The sequence below is a fragment of the Podarcis erhardii genome (genome assembly GCF_964252035.2).
Source record: "Podarcis erhardii genome assembly, chromosome: 6".
NCBI classification, from domain to species: Eukaryota; Metazoa; Chordata; class Lepidosauria; order Squamata; family Lacertidae; genus Podarcis; species Podarcis erhardii.
Genome location: NC_138510.1, coordinates 32079565 through 32094483, shown reverse-complemented (window position 1 = coordinate 32094483; position 14919 = coordinate 32079565). Strand labels below are relative to the sequence as shown.

General features: G+C 42.5%; 1 protein-coding gene across 5 annotated transcripts in view; it reads right to left on the bottom strand.

The window, feature by feature from the left end:
• Nucleotides 1–3806: 3806 nt before the first annotated feature.
• The window catches only part of LOC309343370 (arf-GAP with SH3 domain, ANK repeat and PH domain-containing protein 1-like), a 33336-nt gene continuing 22223 nt past the window's right edge, over nucleotides 3807–14919 (bottom strand). For 3 of the 5 annotated variants that reach the window (XM_081864739.1, XM_081864738.1, XM_081864741.1), the window contains 8 exons: nucleotides 13982–14089; nucleotides 12169–12406; nucleotides 11332–11493; nucleotides 10272–10335; nucleotides 8638–8687; nucleotides 7240–7379; nucleotides 6377–6495; nucleotides 3807–5827 (listed from right to left, as the gene is read on the bottom strand). In XM_081864739.1, coding sequence (XP_081720865.1) covers nucleotides 5740–5827; nucleotides 6377–6495; nucleotides 7240–7379; nucleotides 8638–8687; nucleotides 10272–10335; nucleotides 11332–11493; nucleotides 12169–12406; nucleotides 13982–14089 — 969 coding nt within the window. In that variant the 3' untranslated portion in view covers nucleotides 3807–5739. Of the gene's footprint in view, nucleotides 5828–6372; nucleotides 6496–7239; nucleotides 7380–8637; nucleotides 8688–10271; nucleotides 10336–11331; nucleotides 11494–12168; nucleotides 12407–13981; nucleotides 14090–14919 lie in introns of all 5 variants that reach the window. The other 2 variants (XM_081864740.1, XM_081864742.1) reach the window with 1 other exon arrangement.

The following is a 14919-nucleotide window of genomic DNA, read 5'->3' as shown; positions in this document are numbered from 1 at the left end:
TTGAAATAGTGCTTTCGAACAGGAACTGTTGCAAAAATAGAAGGGGAAGATAACAACCCAATGCCAACCACATCAGACTGAAGACACATGCTTTAAAAGCAAATGGTATTCTTTAAGCTGCAAGAAATTCTTCCTGCAGCATAGAGGAAGCCACTGTGTGGTTGGTCACACCTGCAGGCAGGCAGCCACTGTTGACTGCATTAGGCACATAGGAGGCTGCCTTATACTGAGTCAGATCATTTGTCCATCTACACTGACTGGCAGCTGCTCTCCAGGGTTTCAGGCCAGAGTGTTTGCCAGCTGTGTCTGCTGATGCCGGAGACTGAACTACTAACCACTGAGCTACAATCCTTCCCCAAATCACACTCTCCTCCTGCTGTTGCAAAATTGGCTCACACAGCTGTTCTGCTTAACCAATCAGAATTATCAACCAACTTTGGCCGCAATAGGCACCAACCCAACTCTCCTTATTTGTCTTCTGAAAGTAGGTTATCTCATATATTTTCAAGCCCTGTTGGTGGGAAATATTGGAATTCCTTGAAAGTTTCAGGAGGCTCCACAGTGAGAAGATCAGTAATGGTGGGCATCCACCAGACCTTTCGTCACTGCTAGGAAATCCATTGGAATTCACAACAGCTGGGGAGTGTTGGGTGTATTCTAGGTACACTCTCAGTTTGCCAGGGGAAATGGCTAATTCCAGCAGGCTTATTCAGCACCCTGTAAGAAAAGAACATGTACCACAGAATACATACCAAAATCCTCTTTAACATACAGAGTTAAGAGGAGGGTACTCCACAAGCAGGCTGCCACTACAGAAAAGACCTGTTTTCCATTCCCTAACTCAGTGGATCTTGGTAAGTGAAGGGAGCCCCCCCACCCCACCCCAAGTGGCGTCTTACCAGATCTTAGGGCTTTGAGAGGCATGTATGCAAACAGGTGGTCCTAATAGCAATCTGCCAGCAAAAGCTTCCTGCAACATGAACCCTTTAAATTGCTGCTTGCTAGAGAGGTAGCTAAGTGAGTTTCCTTTATAAGACACGAGGAGTCAAAAGAAGTCCCTGATCCTTGTTCTTACAGGTTTCACTTGTGCAAAAGAAGGAACATGGTTAAACAGAGGGTCAGATACTTTCACTTTCTCTTATAGGGTTCCTATTTTAGGATAACAGTTTGAACAATAACATTTATTTGCCTGCAAGCTAGACTGCATTTCTGATTAAAAACTGAAGGTGGCATTTCAGCTGCCTGAATATACTTGTTTTAAATGTAATCTGTTGTGTGTGTGTGTGTGTGTGTGTGTTACACTCCAGATCAGGATGTTTAGTTTTAAAAGCCATTAATTTATACAGCCTATATAGGCTTCCAGTTATCAGCCAATTTATTAACCTAACCTGCTCCCCCCTCCCCATTTTGCAAGAGTTTCTTCTCTCTTTTGTAGCAACACAATAACAGCAATGATTTGGGTATTCCAGAAAGTGGTGATGTCCATTGTATGAAAAGTGACTGTCATACTTGGCCTCTGCAGGTGGGAAGAGATAAGGATCTGACCCACTGGCCAGATCCAAGTTTCTCACTATAGTGATCTAATTTAGTAAGTTTAGTTTACTTGTATTTAGTAAACAAAGTTGAAAGCTCTAAAACTGCCAAGCTTGTCTAATATTTATTTGTAGTTGCCATTCATTCATTGTTACCAATGAACTTTGGAAATGGAAAAATAAAGTGCTGGAGAAATTTATGTCACTAATTAACATTCATGATACTATTCTTAACAAAGTTTGATTTATAAAAAGGTGTCACATTCCCCCTCACATAATAGGGGGGGGGGACCGAATTTGATGAGGTTGTATATGTGAGTGTGGGAATCCATAGTGGTTTGATGGTGATGGGCAAAGTATCTGATGAAGCTGGAACTTCAGACTACCTGGAACATCCACAGATGTGGAGGCTATGAGAATATGCAATTCTCTTTTGTCAGTTTTTCTTACTATGCTTTCAAGGAGAGGCCAGTAACTCTAGACTGTATTTTTAGCTTTCAGGCATTTGTCTATAAGTAAGTAAGTAAGTAAGTAAGTAAGTAAGTAAGTAAATGCATCATATGTAAGTATTTAAACTTAACGTTTATTCTTGTGTTTTTTTATATTGTATGTTTATGTTGTGAACTGCCCAGAGATCTATGGATGCAGGATGGTATACATATTTAAATAAATAAACAAACAATGATTGATTGATTGTACCAGGTGCATGAGTTTCCAGTTTATTTCCAGGTCCATTTTAAAGTACAGAGCTTATTCTTTAAAGGTTTGGGACCAGGTTACCTTAGAGTAGGGCTAGGAAACCTTTTTTAGCCTCAACTACATGCCACTGGTGGGTAGGGTTAAAGATATAAAGTGGGTGGGGCTGAGGCCAAAGTGGGTGGAGCAACAGATATAACTCTTACCTTTTGTACAGAAGGCTTCATTGCAGCTATGCAAAAGTCTCCATCCTTCATCCAGGCAAAAGCAGTCAGAGAGTGTGCAGTAAGGTTGGTGGAAAGGGGGTATGGGTACTTGTGAGGGGGCTTGTTCTTGGAGAGTGCCAAGGCCTAGAGAGCTGCATTCAGCCCCTGAGGTTCACTCTTCCTGCCTTCACCTGTAGTCTGCTCACACTTTTTTTATATATATATATAAATATTTATTAAGGTTTTTAAATATAAATGCACACATAATAAACAATCTTACTTCTTTTACAACAATTTCAACACTTCTTTGGACTCCCTCACGTCTCCCGCTCCCATTTACATCGTTAAAAAAAAATTTCCAAACAAATTATCAACTTGTTTACAATCTCATGTCAACTCATTCAAATATAATCTAGCACTTCTTCCAAAAAATTTTTATATTTTCTTTAGTCTCACTTATCATCAAATTTAAATCTAGTTTAGTGGTGGCCAATTTTTTATAATCTAGCATCCTTCTTAACATTCAACCAAATTACAATGTTTTTGTAGATACATCTTAAATTTCTCCCAGTCTTCCTCCATCTTCTCTTCTCCCAGATCACGGATTCTGCCGGTCATCTCGGCCAGTTGCATATAGTCCATCAGCTGCATCTGCCACTCTTCCAGTGTGGGTAGATCTTGAGTTTTCCAGTTTTTTGCAATAAGAATCCTTGCTGCCGTTGTTGCATACATAAAAAATGTTCGATCCTTCTTTAACACCTTCTGGCCGACAATACCCAGAAGGAAGGCCTCTGGTTTCTTTGTGAAGGTATACTTAAATACCTTTTTCAGCTCATTATATATCATTTCCCAGAAGGCCTTCACCTTAGGGCATGTCCACCAGAGGTGAAAGAATGTTCCTTCATTTTCTCTGCATTTCCAACATTTATTATCAGACGAATGGTATATTTTGGCAAGTTTAACTGGGGTCATGTACCATCTATATATCATTTTCATTACATTTTCCTTCAGAGCATTACATGCGGTGAAGTTCAGCCCAGTGGTCCACAACCTTTCCCAGTCCTCAAACATAATGTTATGCCCAATGTCCTGTGCCCATTTTATCATAGCCGATTTAACCATTTCGTCTTGTGTATTCCATTTTAGCAGCAAGTTATACATTCTAGATAAGTCTGCTCACACTTTTAGATCAGCTTCAGAGACTCTGCTTGTGTGCCTGACTGTAAGAGCAATTAGGCTAATGGGAATTTGGGAGAGGGCCTTTTTGGCAGTGGCCCCATGCCCGTGGAACTCTGTTTCAGCTGAAATATATAAGGCTCCATTATTGTAGACCTTTAAGCAAGCCCCAAAGATCCACCTATTTGCAACTGCCTCCTCTTAAATAGTAATTTTATTGAGTTGAACTATATATGGTGCAGGTGTACAAAGTTATTTACTATCTACATTTCTTTTTTACTATTTAACACACAAAGCAGGTTTTCAACTTCCCTCAAAACCTTCCACTCAGAAGTAACACAGGAAAAGTGTGATTTCCAATCTCCCTTGATAGTCTGACTAAGCAGCATGAGACGTAAGCAAAAGAAAATTTATTACAGGGGTAGTGGTGGTGGGGATAAAACATGCATTCAGGTGTACCAAAATTTTTAGGAAATAAAGAAACATGAGACAAAAATTAAATAGTACAGTACTGCAGTACGTTTTCTTCTCAGGTGGAATCATATCATTTGAAAAGACAGATAGGAAAGAGCTCTGATGATTCAGGCAATCCAGATTATATCTATCAATTCAAGGCAGCTGTAAAGATGTCAACCGCAATTCTTGGATATTTCAGGTTGGGCAGTCTTAGTAAGAATAGGTAAATAGGGTTACTGTTATGTAAAGCAACGGTAAGACTTTATTTGGAATGAAGTGTTTAATGCCTGTCCTGTTCAATAAGGATATACAGGGTGAGTCTTTTAAAAGAGGCCACGTGGAACATGTGTACTCTGTATCCACGAGGCCTCTTTTAAAGGACTCACCCTGTAATTAGATCAGTTAGAACTATCATTTCTGAAATCACTGGTATGAATGGTAAAACTGTCCCGTTAAGATTGGAGTGGGATTAGAGATGGCTTGGAAAGCCTTCTAAGGAACAGGAACCAATGGCCCTCCAGAGGTTGCTAAACTCCAACTTCCATCAGCCATAGTCAGCAAGGTCAAGGATGCTGGGAGTTGAAATCTAACAACATCTGAAGGGTCAAAGATTCACCATCCTTGTGTTATATAAGCAGCAAAATTTGAATTTATTCACAGAGTGGGATACATTTGCAAAAACTGAAATATATTTTATGTGAGGGTTGTTGTTTTTTTAAAGGAAGGTGGGGCTCCTTGCATCACTAGAAAAAGGTTGCTGCATGGGGTGCACATGGGATTGGAGACTTAGCTGATGGATTGTGTTTCATGGACTGGTTGATTGCTATGTTGGAATTCAAAAAGAATGTTTCCCATAGCTTGTGGAGGGGAATGAAAGGGGGCTATTATGATTTTGTCCCACTTGTTTCTGCCATCAGGACCTATAGGCTCAGCAAGTATCTTCCGTCTAACTTCTGCTGGTTAACATTTGGGTTGAGCTTCATAGCCTTTTAGTCCTTCAGGTCATTTGAACTCACAAAGGGAGCGCCACATTGTTGAAGGTGCCTATTTTTCCGTGCAGTGGAAGGGAGTAACAGTGAAGAGGTGGAGCTTTCCAAACAGAATACCTGGAACATATTGACCCCATTCACAGATACACAATGTGGACCCTGCTTTCCTGTGGAACAACTGCTGCCAGAGTGTGCATGAATGAAGCAACCACCTAGAGAGGTAATCTAGAGGATCTTTCCCACCCAATTATTACCTAGCTGTGAGGTTTGAGAATGATTCAGTTGGAAAAGACGCATGGAGTTGGCTTCACTCTTGGATGTCTGGCATTCATACATAAACCATAGCAATGACGGATTGAACCACCAAAGAAAGGGCTCCTGTGCCACTCTGAGTGTGTATGAAAGAGGCCAGTGAGTTTGTCAGATAATACAGATTAGCTACAATTCTATTTAAATCAATGGACATTTTACCAGTGGCTTGAATGAGAAGTGGATTGCACTTTAGTCTATGATGACATTTCTGCATCAGTGAGCCCGATTCCTGGTCCAGCATGTTGTCCTACAGATTGGTGACCAAGTTAGTAGATGTGAGAGGAACACTACTGAAGTCTTGGCATGCTGCCTTCAGAGGCCACTCTTAAAGCAGAGGATTATATTTTCAGTAAATAATACAGTGTTCTTTCATCAACCCATCCTTCTATTCATGCAGAATGTAAACAAACGATGCTGGGAATAAACCTTTCCTGGAAGGCTGCCCTTCAATCCTGCCACACTGCAAAGAAAGAAAGAGCAGAAGGTGAGGCAGTTTTAACACAGAGAGAAAAACCTCAGTGCATTGTAATTGCAAGTCTTACGACTGTATTTCTGAGACCATCATTCCCTATATTTATGGGATTGGGATGCGATGCGATATGATGGCTGGAGGCAGCACCCGGCGTCATTGGGAAACTATTGGAGCTCCAGAGCCCTGACCAGGGTCATTGCCAATGATGCAGACCTGACTTTCTGAGCAGTACTGGGTCTGCCTGCCATTTTAATATTCAATACACAATATTCCCTCATGCTCCGAGGCATTGTGGGAAATTAAAATTGTGTCTGGCAGCATTGTTGAAAATAAATGGTGGATAGATCCCCTGTCTGGTGCTGAAGCTGTTGTAGGACACAGCCCATCACTGCTAACTCCCGCCAAGGCCCACTGACCACAGGACACTTTGCTGAAGACCCCCACAAACCTGAAGCCAGTCCCATGGGGTAGGGTAACGATCAGTGCCATGATAAGGAATCCCCAGCAATCACCCAGAAGAAACTGTCACATACCCACCAATTGGAGTCCTCCTGTCCTTCTACTACAATTATCTCTCCGGTCTGGAAGGTTAGCTCATCTTCATGGTCAGCCTGGCAGTCATAAAGGGCTCTGACCCGACACACACTGGAGTGTTTCTGAAAATGGGCACCAGAAAGCAATATCAAGCTTGCAGACACAGATAATGTAGTTCAGGGTTGGGGGAACCTGTGGCCCTTTAGATGTTTTTGGGACTCCTAACTTCCATCAGCCCCAGCCAGCACAACCAATAGGAATGATGGGAGCTGTAGTCGAGTAACATCTGGAAGGACACAGGTTCCCTCAAATGTGGAAGGCCTCAGTCACTTACACATGAAGAAGCTTTATAGCAAGAAGGAAATGCTCAGAATGGAAGGAGTCTTTGAATTGTTATTTTCGGCAACTTGTTGTGGATTCTTAGCAAGCGGGGCTGAACGGTACATTTGCAAGCAACTGGCATCAATTTAGTGAGTGAAGTCTCTCCTCAGTTATATTGTGATGCAGACCTCATCACAATATGGCTGAGGAGAGGGGCCACCACCATGCAATTAATTTCTTCACCCCTGAATCCTGTTAGTGACAGACAGACTTCATTACCTCATTGCTTTGGCTCACTTGGTGATTCATAACATCCCCGGGGTTGACAATTTCACATTAAAAGTGGTGTACAGACCACCCCCCATTCTTCAGAAGCTTAATTCACACACACACACACACACACACACACACACACACACTCCTACAGTAGTCAGAGGCAGCTTAGGTCGGTGAAAGGCAACCATCCTTAGCTAATAGTACACTAAAATGAAGAGGGAAAATGAAAGCACTTAGTAAAAAAATGTAAATTTAAATGAAGAACACACCAAACCCCCCCTTTTGGGCAGTGGTGGTGGGACATCATCTGATGATTCAAAGGATGATTCCAGTGAGGGGGAGGAAGTCCACTGGCTTTTTCTTGCATGTTGATTTTGCTCACAAATTGTCCCCTCTTCCTTTAAGGCAGCTGCAACACAAAACACGGCCCTGTTGTGTTATTTCATGTTGGAAGTGCAACAGTGGTGATCATTCTGTGTGCAACTTGTAGGTGAATTCTGTCAGTGTTAAAGTCAACTAGCTAAGAGGAGGACAGGTTAAGGTGTTGTTTAGCAACCATGCAGAGTACCATGATGTTTGCTGAGGTATAACATGCTCTTACTGAATGTGTATTGAATGTCTCCCTGCTATGTTCAAGGCCTGAAGTAAGAAAAACAAACCTCTCCATCCCTTTCTGCTCAAATTATATTTTCTCTGTGGAATCTGGCACTAGAGTAAGGTTGCATTACATATACTACATATTTCAGTTTTAAAAAAATGAAATTAGCAAGTGTTGTAGTTTACCCCTGCAGCCAGTCCACACACAGTCTAAAGACAAAAAGAAAATTGACACAGTATTAATAATTTACACCTGTTTTTTGCCTTGCAAGTATAGCAGGATTTCTACACAGTTTCAGGAAAATCCAGAACAAGAAGGATGGCATTTTAAACCACCTAGTAGTGGAGGTGCAGTCAGGTAATAAATAGAGGCAAGGTTACACATCACCAGCAAGCACTTCGGAACCAAGTGAGACGATGGTACTATACTGGTTCACATCTGAAAGGATTGAACTACAATTCAACAGAAGCTCCCCACAAAGTACTTGCAAAACCAGAGCAATAGCTTGGGCGAGGAAACACAGGGATGCAACAGTTAGGGGAACATATCTCCTAAGGCACTTCCAGACTGTTGCTATTTTGGGGTGGGATTCAATCACATAACAGCAAATTTAGCTTGTGCAATCCTAGGTGACTGGAAGTTATGTGCAACAAACCTGGTTTCCCACAAAGATTTGACTTTTTGCAGTAAGGAAAGTGATAGGAAAATGCACTTTAAAGTGTGGATAACATTTGCTTTGATGCAATGTCATTTAATCTCTCCAAAAGCAAGTCAGGCTGAATGTTCATCAAAAGCCAATCATACTGCAAATAGGAGGAATGCACAATAAACAGGTCATTTGGAAGTGCCCCTAGATTCTGAAATGGTGTCAAAACGGAAGAACAAGGCTGATGTAGGAACACTTTGTGCAATTGAATACAAGAAAGTAAAATTCACAAAACTAATAATATAGTAGAAGTCCCTAAGTTCAAAAAGAAATCAACTTTAAAAGGAAAGAATATGTGAAATATTGTTGGAGGACTGTAGAAGGGAAATGGAAGTAGCTCAGATGGCATTTGCTGGGTTTTACCTTGTTGCCAGGAATCCACCATCACTTCAGGGAGTTCAGAAGAATCAGAACTAAAGGAAATAAGGGGGTGGGGAGTGTTCATTCACCTTGAAGAAACCCTCATTTCCTAATCGATGTGCGTGAAAAACAGCAGCCACCTAGAAGCTCATACCAACTGACAGGTGAGCAGAAGAAAGGCAGCTGTCTTGCAATGAGGATTCTGACCAATATAAGTTTTATATTCACAATGCAAGTTAAAGTTGCTTCCATATTGTCACTATATTGCGGGTATGATTCCATCATATACCAAAAACTTCAGTTTGCACAATTAAAGTAAATTTGGTGCTCTTGCAGAACAAAACAAAAATTTTGGTGGGCAGGAAAGTATACTGGAAAGAATGGGATGACAGCAAAGTTGGGCAACACTACCGTATTTTTCGCCCTATAGGGCACACCGGCCCATAGGGCGCACTTATTTTTTGTGGGCCGAAATAAAGGGGAAAAAAATATTTCTCCCCCGAGCACCAAAGAGCAAAGAAGCCATGACAGCGAGCGGGATGGATCCTGCTAGCTGTCCTGGCATTGTTTTTAGCCTCGGGGCTGGGGGTCTGGGAGCGAAGGCAAGGTTGCTCAACCTCACCATCACTTCTGGAGCTTGCCGGGCTGGGGCGGGGGAAGCCCGAGCTTCCCCCGACCCCAGCCCCCAGAACAGGCTGCTATCCGCAAGCCTTGGGAGCCCGGCGGGAACTCCCGCAGGGCTCTCCATGCCTGCGGATATCTGCCCGAAGCCTGGAGCGCGCCCCGCTGCGCTCCCCGGGTTTCGGGCTGCAGGCTGCTGTCCGCAAGCCTTGGGAGCCTGGCGGAACTCCCGCCGGGCTCCCAAGGCTTGCGGATAGCTTCCTGAAGCCTGGAGAGCGAAAGGGGTCAGTGCGCACCGACCCCTCTCGCTCTCCAGGCTTCAGCGAAAGCCTGCATTCGCCCCATAGGACACACGCACATTTCCCCTTCATTTTTGGAGGGGGAAAAGTGCGTCCTATAGGGCAAAAAATACAGTACATAACCTCTGTGTAAATTCTGTGCAAATGAATCAGGATGAACAAACAGGAAATCTGGAAGAGCCCTAACTGAACTGCTTTAAACCTCATTCTCTGCTCTTGAGCAGTATATACAGAGACAGGCAGATTGACAAAGACAAAGATTGCCCAACCACCCTATTTCAAAACACAGCTGGGCTGCACCAGGCAATCAGCTCTGCATCACAGGGCCTCTCCAGAACTGTGTTTTATCGCAGAGGCATTCTGCAACATGTTCTTGACACAACAGTAGTGGTGGATTTATTCTGCTTTAGTTTGTTCTGCAGTGCTGCCCCAATGCTACCACATTATTGCTGTCCAGGAAGGTTGCAACAGTGCAACAAAAGCAGGACAAAAATAAACCGGAACAATTGTAGTATGCAAAGTTACTGAATTTCAGCAGTAAGTTACGATATATGAGCTGACCAAAAATGAAGCCGGGAGACTGCTGCAAAACATTTGCAGCTGCAAACAGTATTGAAAGTGGGATCACATATGACAGCCCCAATAGCTTCATGAGCACAAATCATGAATGTGCAATAAAAAGGATGTCTGGAGGAACCCCCAGACACACATGGTTACCTCAACCTCCTAGAAGAGGCTCCTTCTGGAGAGTAACGTCTTGGAAGCGAGAAAGATCTAGGATCTAAGACAGAGACAAAAGGGACTTTTCTGTTTACAAGCTGGCATCAGGTCAGTTTACTATAGCCTAAACTTATGATCCTTTGATGACATAGTAAAACCAGTTGAGTCCCCCCCACCTTGTTTGCCACAGTGACTAATTTTGTGAATGTTCTGACCTTCCTCTGATATGCACATGCCCAAAACACATCTCACAATCTCTCAAAAATCCTTAAAAATGTGAATCCACCAAGGAGGCATTATAAAATCACCATCTCAACATGTCAGAGGATTCACAAATCCAGTCACTGCAGCAAAAAAAACCACAACAAATCCCAACTTTTGGACACTTTACAGCATCAATGACATGTCAAAATGGTTGTGAATTAGAGTGATGCATTCAAGATTGTTGTGGTCCATTCTCACTATCGTGCCATGTCCCTGACTTTCATGTAATCAACCTGAAGGTTATTTGCTACCTCAAAAGAATGCATTCATCCTCTCTCCACTCTGGATTGTTTGGAATGCTTCTGAAGTGATTCAGTATATGAACTGATGGGCATTTTTAAAGAAATAGCTATTGTGCTAAAATAAACCCAATTTGATTTTTAAAGGGAATTTTAGCCAGATGAACTGAATTTGTGAACCCGCCACATCTTGATTAAAATCATATTTTTTGCAGGTTTGCAAGATGTGGTGGCCTACATATTCAAAGTGTGTCAGAGCATTCACAGATAATCAACATTTAGAAATGGTGCAGGAAGGCGTATAAAAAAAATCACCCGTGTTTCCTAACTTCATATACCTAGAGCTGTGTTTCCAGATTTTAGCACACTGGTGTCCTGTGGTAGTTTGTGAATAAGAAGAGTTAATGTCCCTAGTCAATGTCAATAGTGGACCAATGATATACCTCAGCATAAAGCCTCCCCCCGCCCCAATAAATCTAGATTTAGATATATTCCTGTTCCTCATTTTTATAATCAATGCAGCAATCCTCAGCTGATTCAGTGAGCTCTCTTACCTGCAGTTGGGCTGGTAGGATTGAGTGGTGTGCTGGGAGAAGGCTCCGAGGAGGTCCGCTTATGTCGAATTGTCAGAGGTGGAGGCAGGATCTTTCTAGGTGCTGTGTCTGCAGGGAGGACTGACCAGCTGGATGGGGGCAGTGGAGGAGGGAAGCTGGGGGCTGACAAAAAAAAGAGAAAAAGTCAGTGATAACACTCTTGTTGAAGGTTGTTGGACTGCAGGTCCCATCAGCCTCAGCCAACATGCCCAGTGGTGAGGCTTGATGGGACTTGTATGTCAACAATGTCTGGACAGCCATGAGTTCTGCACCCATGCCCTAAAAATAAAGGAGCTGGCCATCCATACCTAGGTGCAAAATTTAAGATATATTGTATAGTTTGCATATAAATAGGAGATGCACAACACTGCTCACCATGGCAGTATTTACACTTGAAAGTAGCAATCAGTTACATCTTCTTCACACCCACAGAGATATGTGAAAGAAAGGATATCAACCTCTGCCTCCCTGTCTTCTAGGTCTCCAAAATCCCCATTAAAATACATTCTTGACCAGAGTGAAAAGTGGATATGAATAATGCACCTTTGGCCTTACCACCCTTACACTCCCCTCCGCCCTGCGCCCCCCCCCCCCGCATAAAAGCTGTAGGGTACACTTTGCACATTGTGGAGAGACAGAAGCCAACATCTCTACTCAGGCAAAATGGGAGTACAGTAATTAGACGGCTCATATGGTACATCAGGGAATTAGCTAACACAGGAATGGTGCAGTTATAGCACTATAATTCTGTAGCTATAAAGGCAGTGATGAAATAGGACATTATCAACGCTGTCTAACCTTTAGGTGCATTGCGCGGTGGCAGCGGTGGGCCTGTACAGGCAGGGGGCGATGTTGCCACAGTGGGTCTAGAGGCAGAAACATGTGGCACAGCGTATAGCTCACGGAGCTTCTCTGGGGATAGTGGACTGGCTCCCTTGGAGAAGTCAGCTGGATTTTTCCATGACTGAGAGGCTGTTCCAGGCAGATTGTAGCAGCTCTGAGGACGATGAAAGCGATCTTTTTTCGCTGGACTAAGCTGAAACAAATAAATGTAAACCATGTTAATAGAGAGCAGAATAAAATACTAGAAACCTTACCCAAGAACAGCATTGCTGGATCAGCAGCCCAATTTAATTTAGTATTCTGCTTCCAAGAGCCTCCAGCCACCAGGACGCTTTCAAGAGGTCACAAAGGGCAACAGCAGTTCTCTGTTGTTTGGTATACTACTTCTGTACATGGAAGTTCCAGCTGACAGGATGCACACAATGCATGTAGAATAAATGGATGAAGGGCTTCTCCTTGAGATGTATTCATTTTTTACACTTCTGAGGTCCTTGTTCAAATAAGAACTAATAATTATAGTCAGTGCCTGATCCTGGAAACCAGATGCTTGTCTATTTTGGATCTAAGTTTGAAACACTTAAGTTGTGTGATGGCTTTTTAAATGAACTTTTTCTCTTCAGGCAAGCGCCTCATGGTGAAGACTGAAGCCTTATTCATGTTTAATGCTTAGCATGTGTGCACAGGATTGCAGCCCTATTTAATAATAATAATAATAATAATAATAATAATAATAATAATAATGAAGTAGCTCTCCTTAAAAAAAAAAGTAATAATTGTAGTCTTGAGCATGATAAAGAGCTTTCCTCTGTGGTGAATAGCTCCCTGCAATCTTTGATTAAAACATGCAGGCCTGTATTCAACTAACTTGTTGCAGAGAAGCAAGTGCAAGGGTCCCCACTAATGCAACAGGATTCCAACCCCACTCTCCTGTTCCCTCTCCTATGCCCTCCCCAAGTCTGTTCCAGATTGTTTGGAGAATCCCTAGAACAGGGAGCGGGAGAGGAAAGGGAAAATTATTTCCTTGTGCAGGCAGAAATCTTTGTGCTAATGGAATGACCTCCTTAGCACTATGTTGACCACAACCCGTGGGCTGCAGCCTAGCACAAAATCAAGTATGCTGAAATCATTGGCTTTGAGTGGCCTAGGAATACATTGATTAAAATGATTCACATTAATAACTCCAGTAGTGGATCATTCTTGGGATTCTGCCAGTTCTATAATTCAATGACTACAGAAATATCCATTCGGTTTTGCCTATTTTCACAAACTCCCTGCTGGAAGAGGCACCCAACTTTAAGCGACCAAATGTGTTTTAGGAAGTGAAATATACTCAGAGTCGCAAAGTGATTTCATGCTCTTTATTCAGCTCATAGTGGTGAGGAGGAATGAATGAAAGTCCCCTCAAGGTATCTGCTTTATATACATTATTTACACAATGGGCTGCACATGATTGGCTAATTCCGGAATTCTACTGTAAGCCAATCAGGTTGTGGATTCACTTCTATCTGGAGCATGATTGGGTAGTTCCTGCCAACCAATCATACTGCTGCATTGTTCTAGGACCAATCAGACTGCTGCATTCTGAATCCTATTGTTCTAGGACCAATCAGACTGCTGCCTTTTGGATCCTATTGTTCTAGGGCCAATCAGACTGCTGCAGTTTGGATCCTATTCAACCCAGTACATAACAGGAAGGTGCTGAGAAATGGGAAGCAATGGGCAGACCTCCAGCTCACAAAGCAACTGATCAAAAGTGCTGGGACTTTACCTTCTCATCCAGATCATCATCGCTTTCGAACATGTCTTCTTGGCCCAGCCGCCACTCATATTCCACATGAGCTCGCATGTTGAACTGATCATTTTGAGCCTGCAATAGCTGCAAGAGAGATGACACTCACTCTAGTATCTCTTCACATTCTTTCTTATTACAGTTTGGAAAAGTTCCAAAGCAAACTTTAAGTTTGCTGGAGTCCTAACTGCTCTCTTTTGTATTCCAGGGTTCTAGTGGGGAAGTGGAAAATAGTACTGCCGAAGGACAAAAGGTGCTTCCAGCTTAATATGGAGGTTTAATATTGTAAACAGGTCACTGAGATATCACAAATGGGTCATTGTTGTTTTTTTTTTAGTTTATCAGATTTTCCCTGGAAAAGGTAAATCCAAATTAAAAGAGGGACAGGTCAGGATGCAGGCTGCCATATTAATGCCAATGATGTTGTGTGGATGCTGCAATATTTTTTTTAAACTTGCGGGCATGATGAGCAGGTATCCCACAATAAATAACCATCTGGAAGCACCCAGAAGAGAAGGGGTAGTGGGGGCTATAATCCCAACACCACAAATTGCCAATAAATTGTTGGTGAATTGGGGCTGTATTTCTGTCACTTCCTTAACTACTCACACAGAAGCATGTTTTTCACTAAAGCAGAAAAAGCTTTTACAAAATGCAAATGAAGAGATACCAGCCTTTATCTGAAGATCACAGGGCGGTTTACAATATAAAAACCCAAAACTATATAACATAGTAACAAAAACAATACCCCCTTCCAGTTTAGAAGGCCATAGATTGTTTAATTGGCCAAAGGCCTGGGAGAAGAGGAATATGTCTAACTTGGTGGCTACCGTCTCCCAACTTCTCTTCTCTCGTTTTCATAGGTGAATTCACACAACTGCACTACTTTTACAGGGTATAGTTTTAAAGTGCTAGGT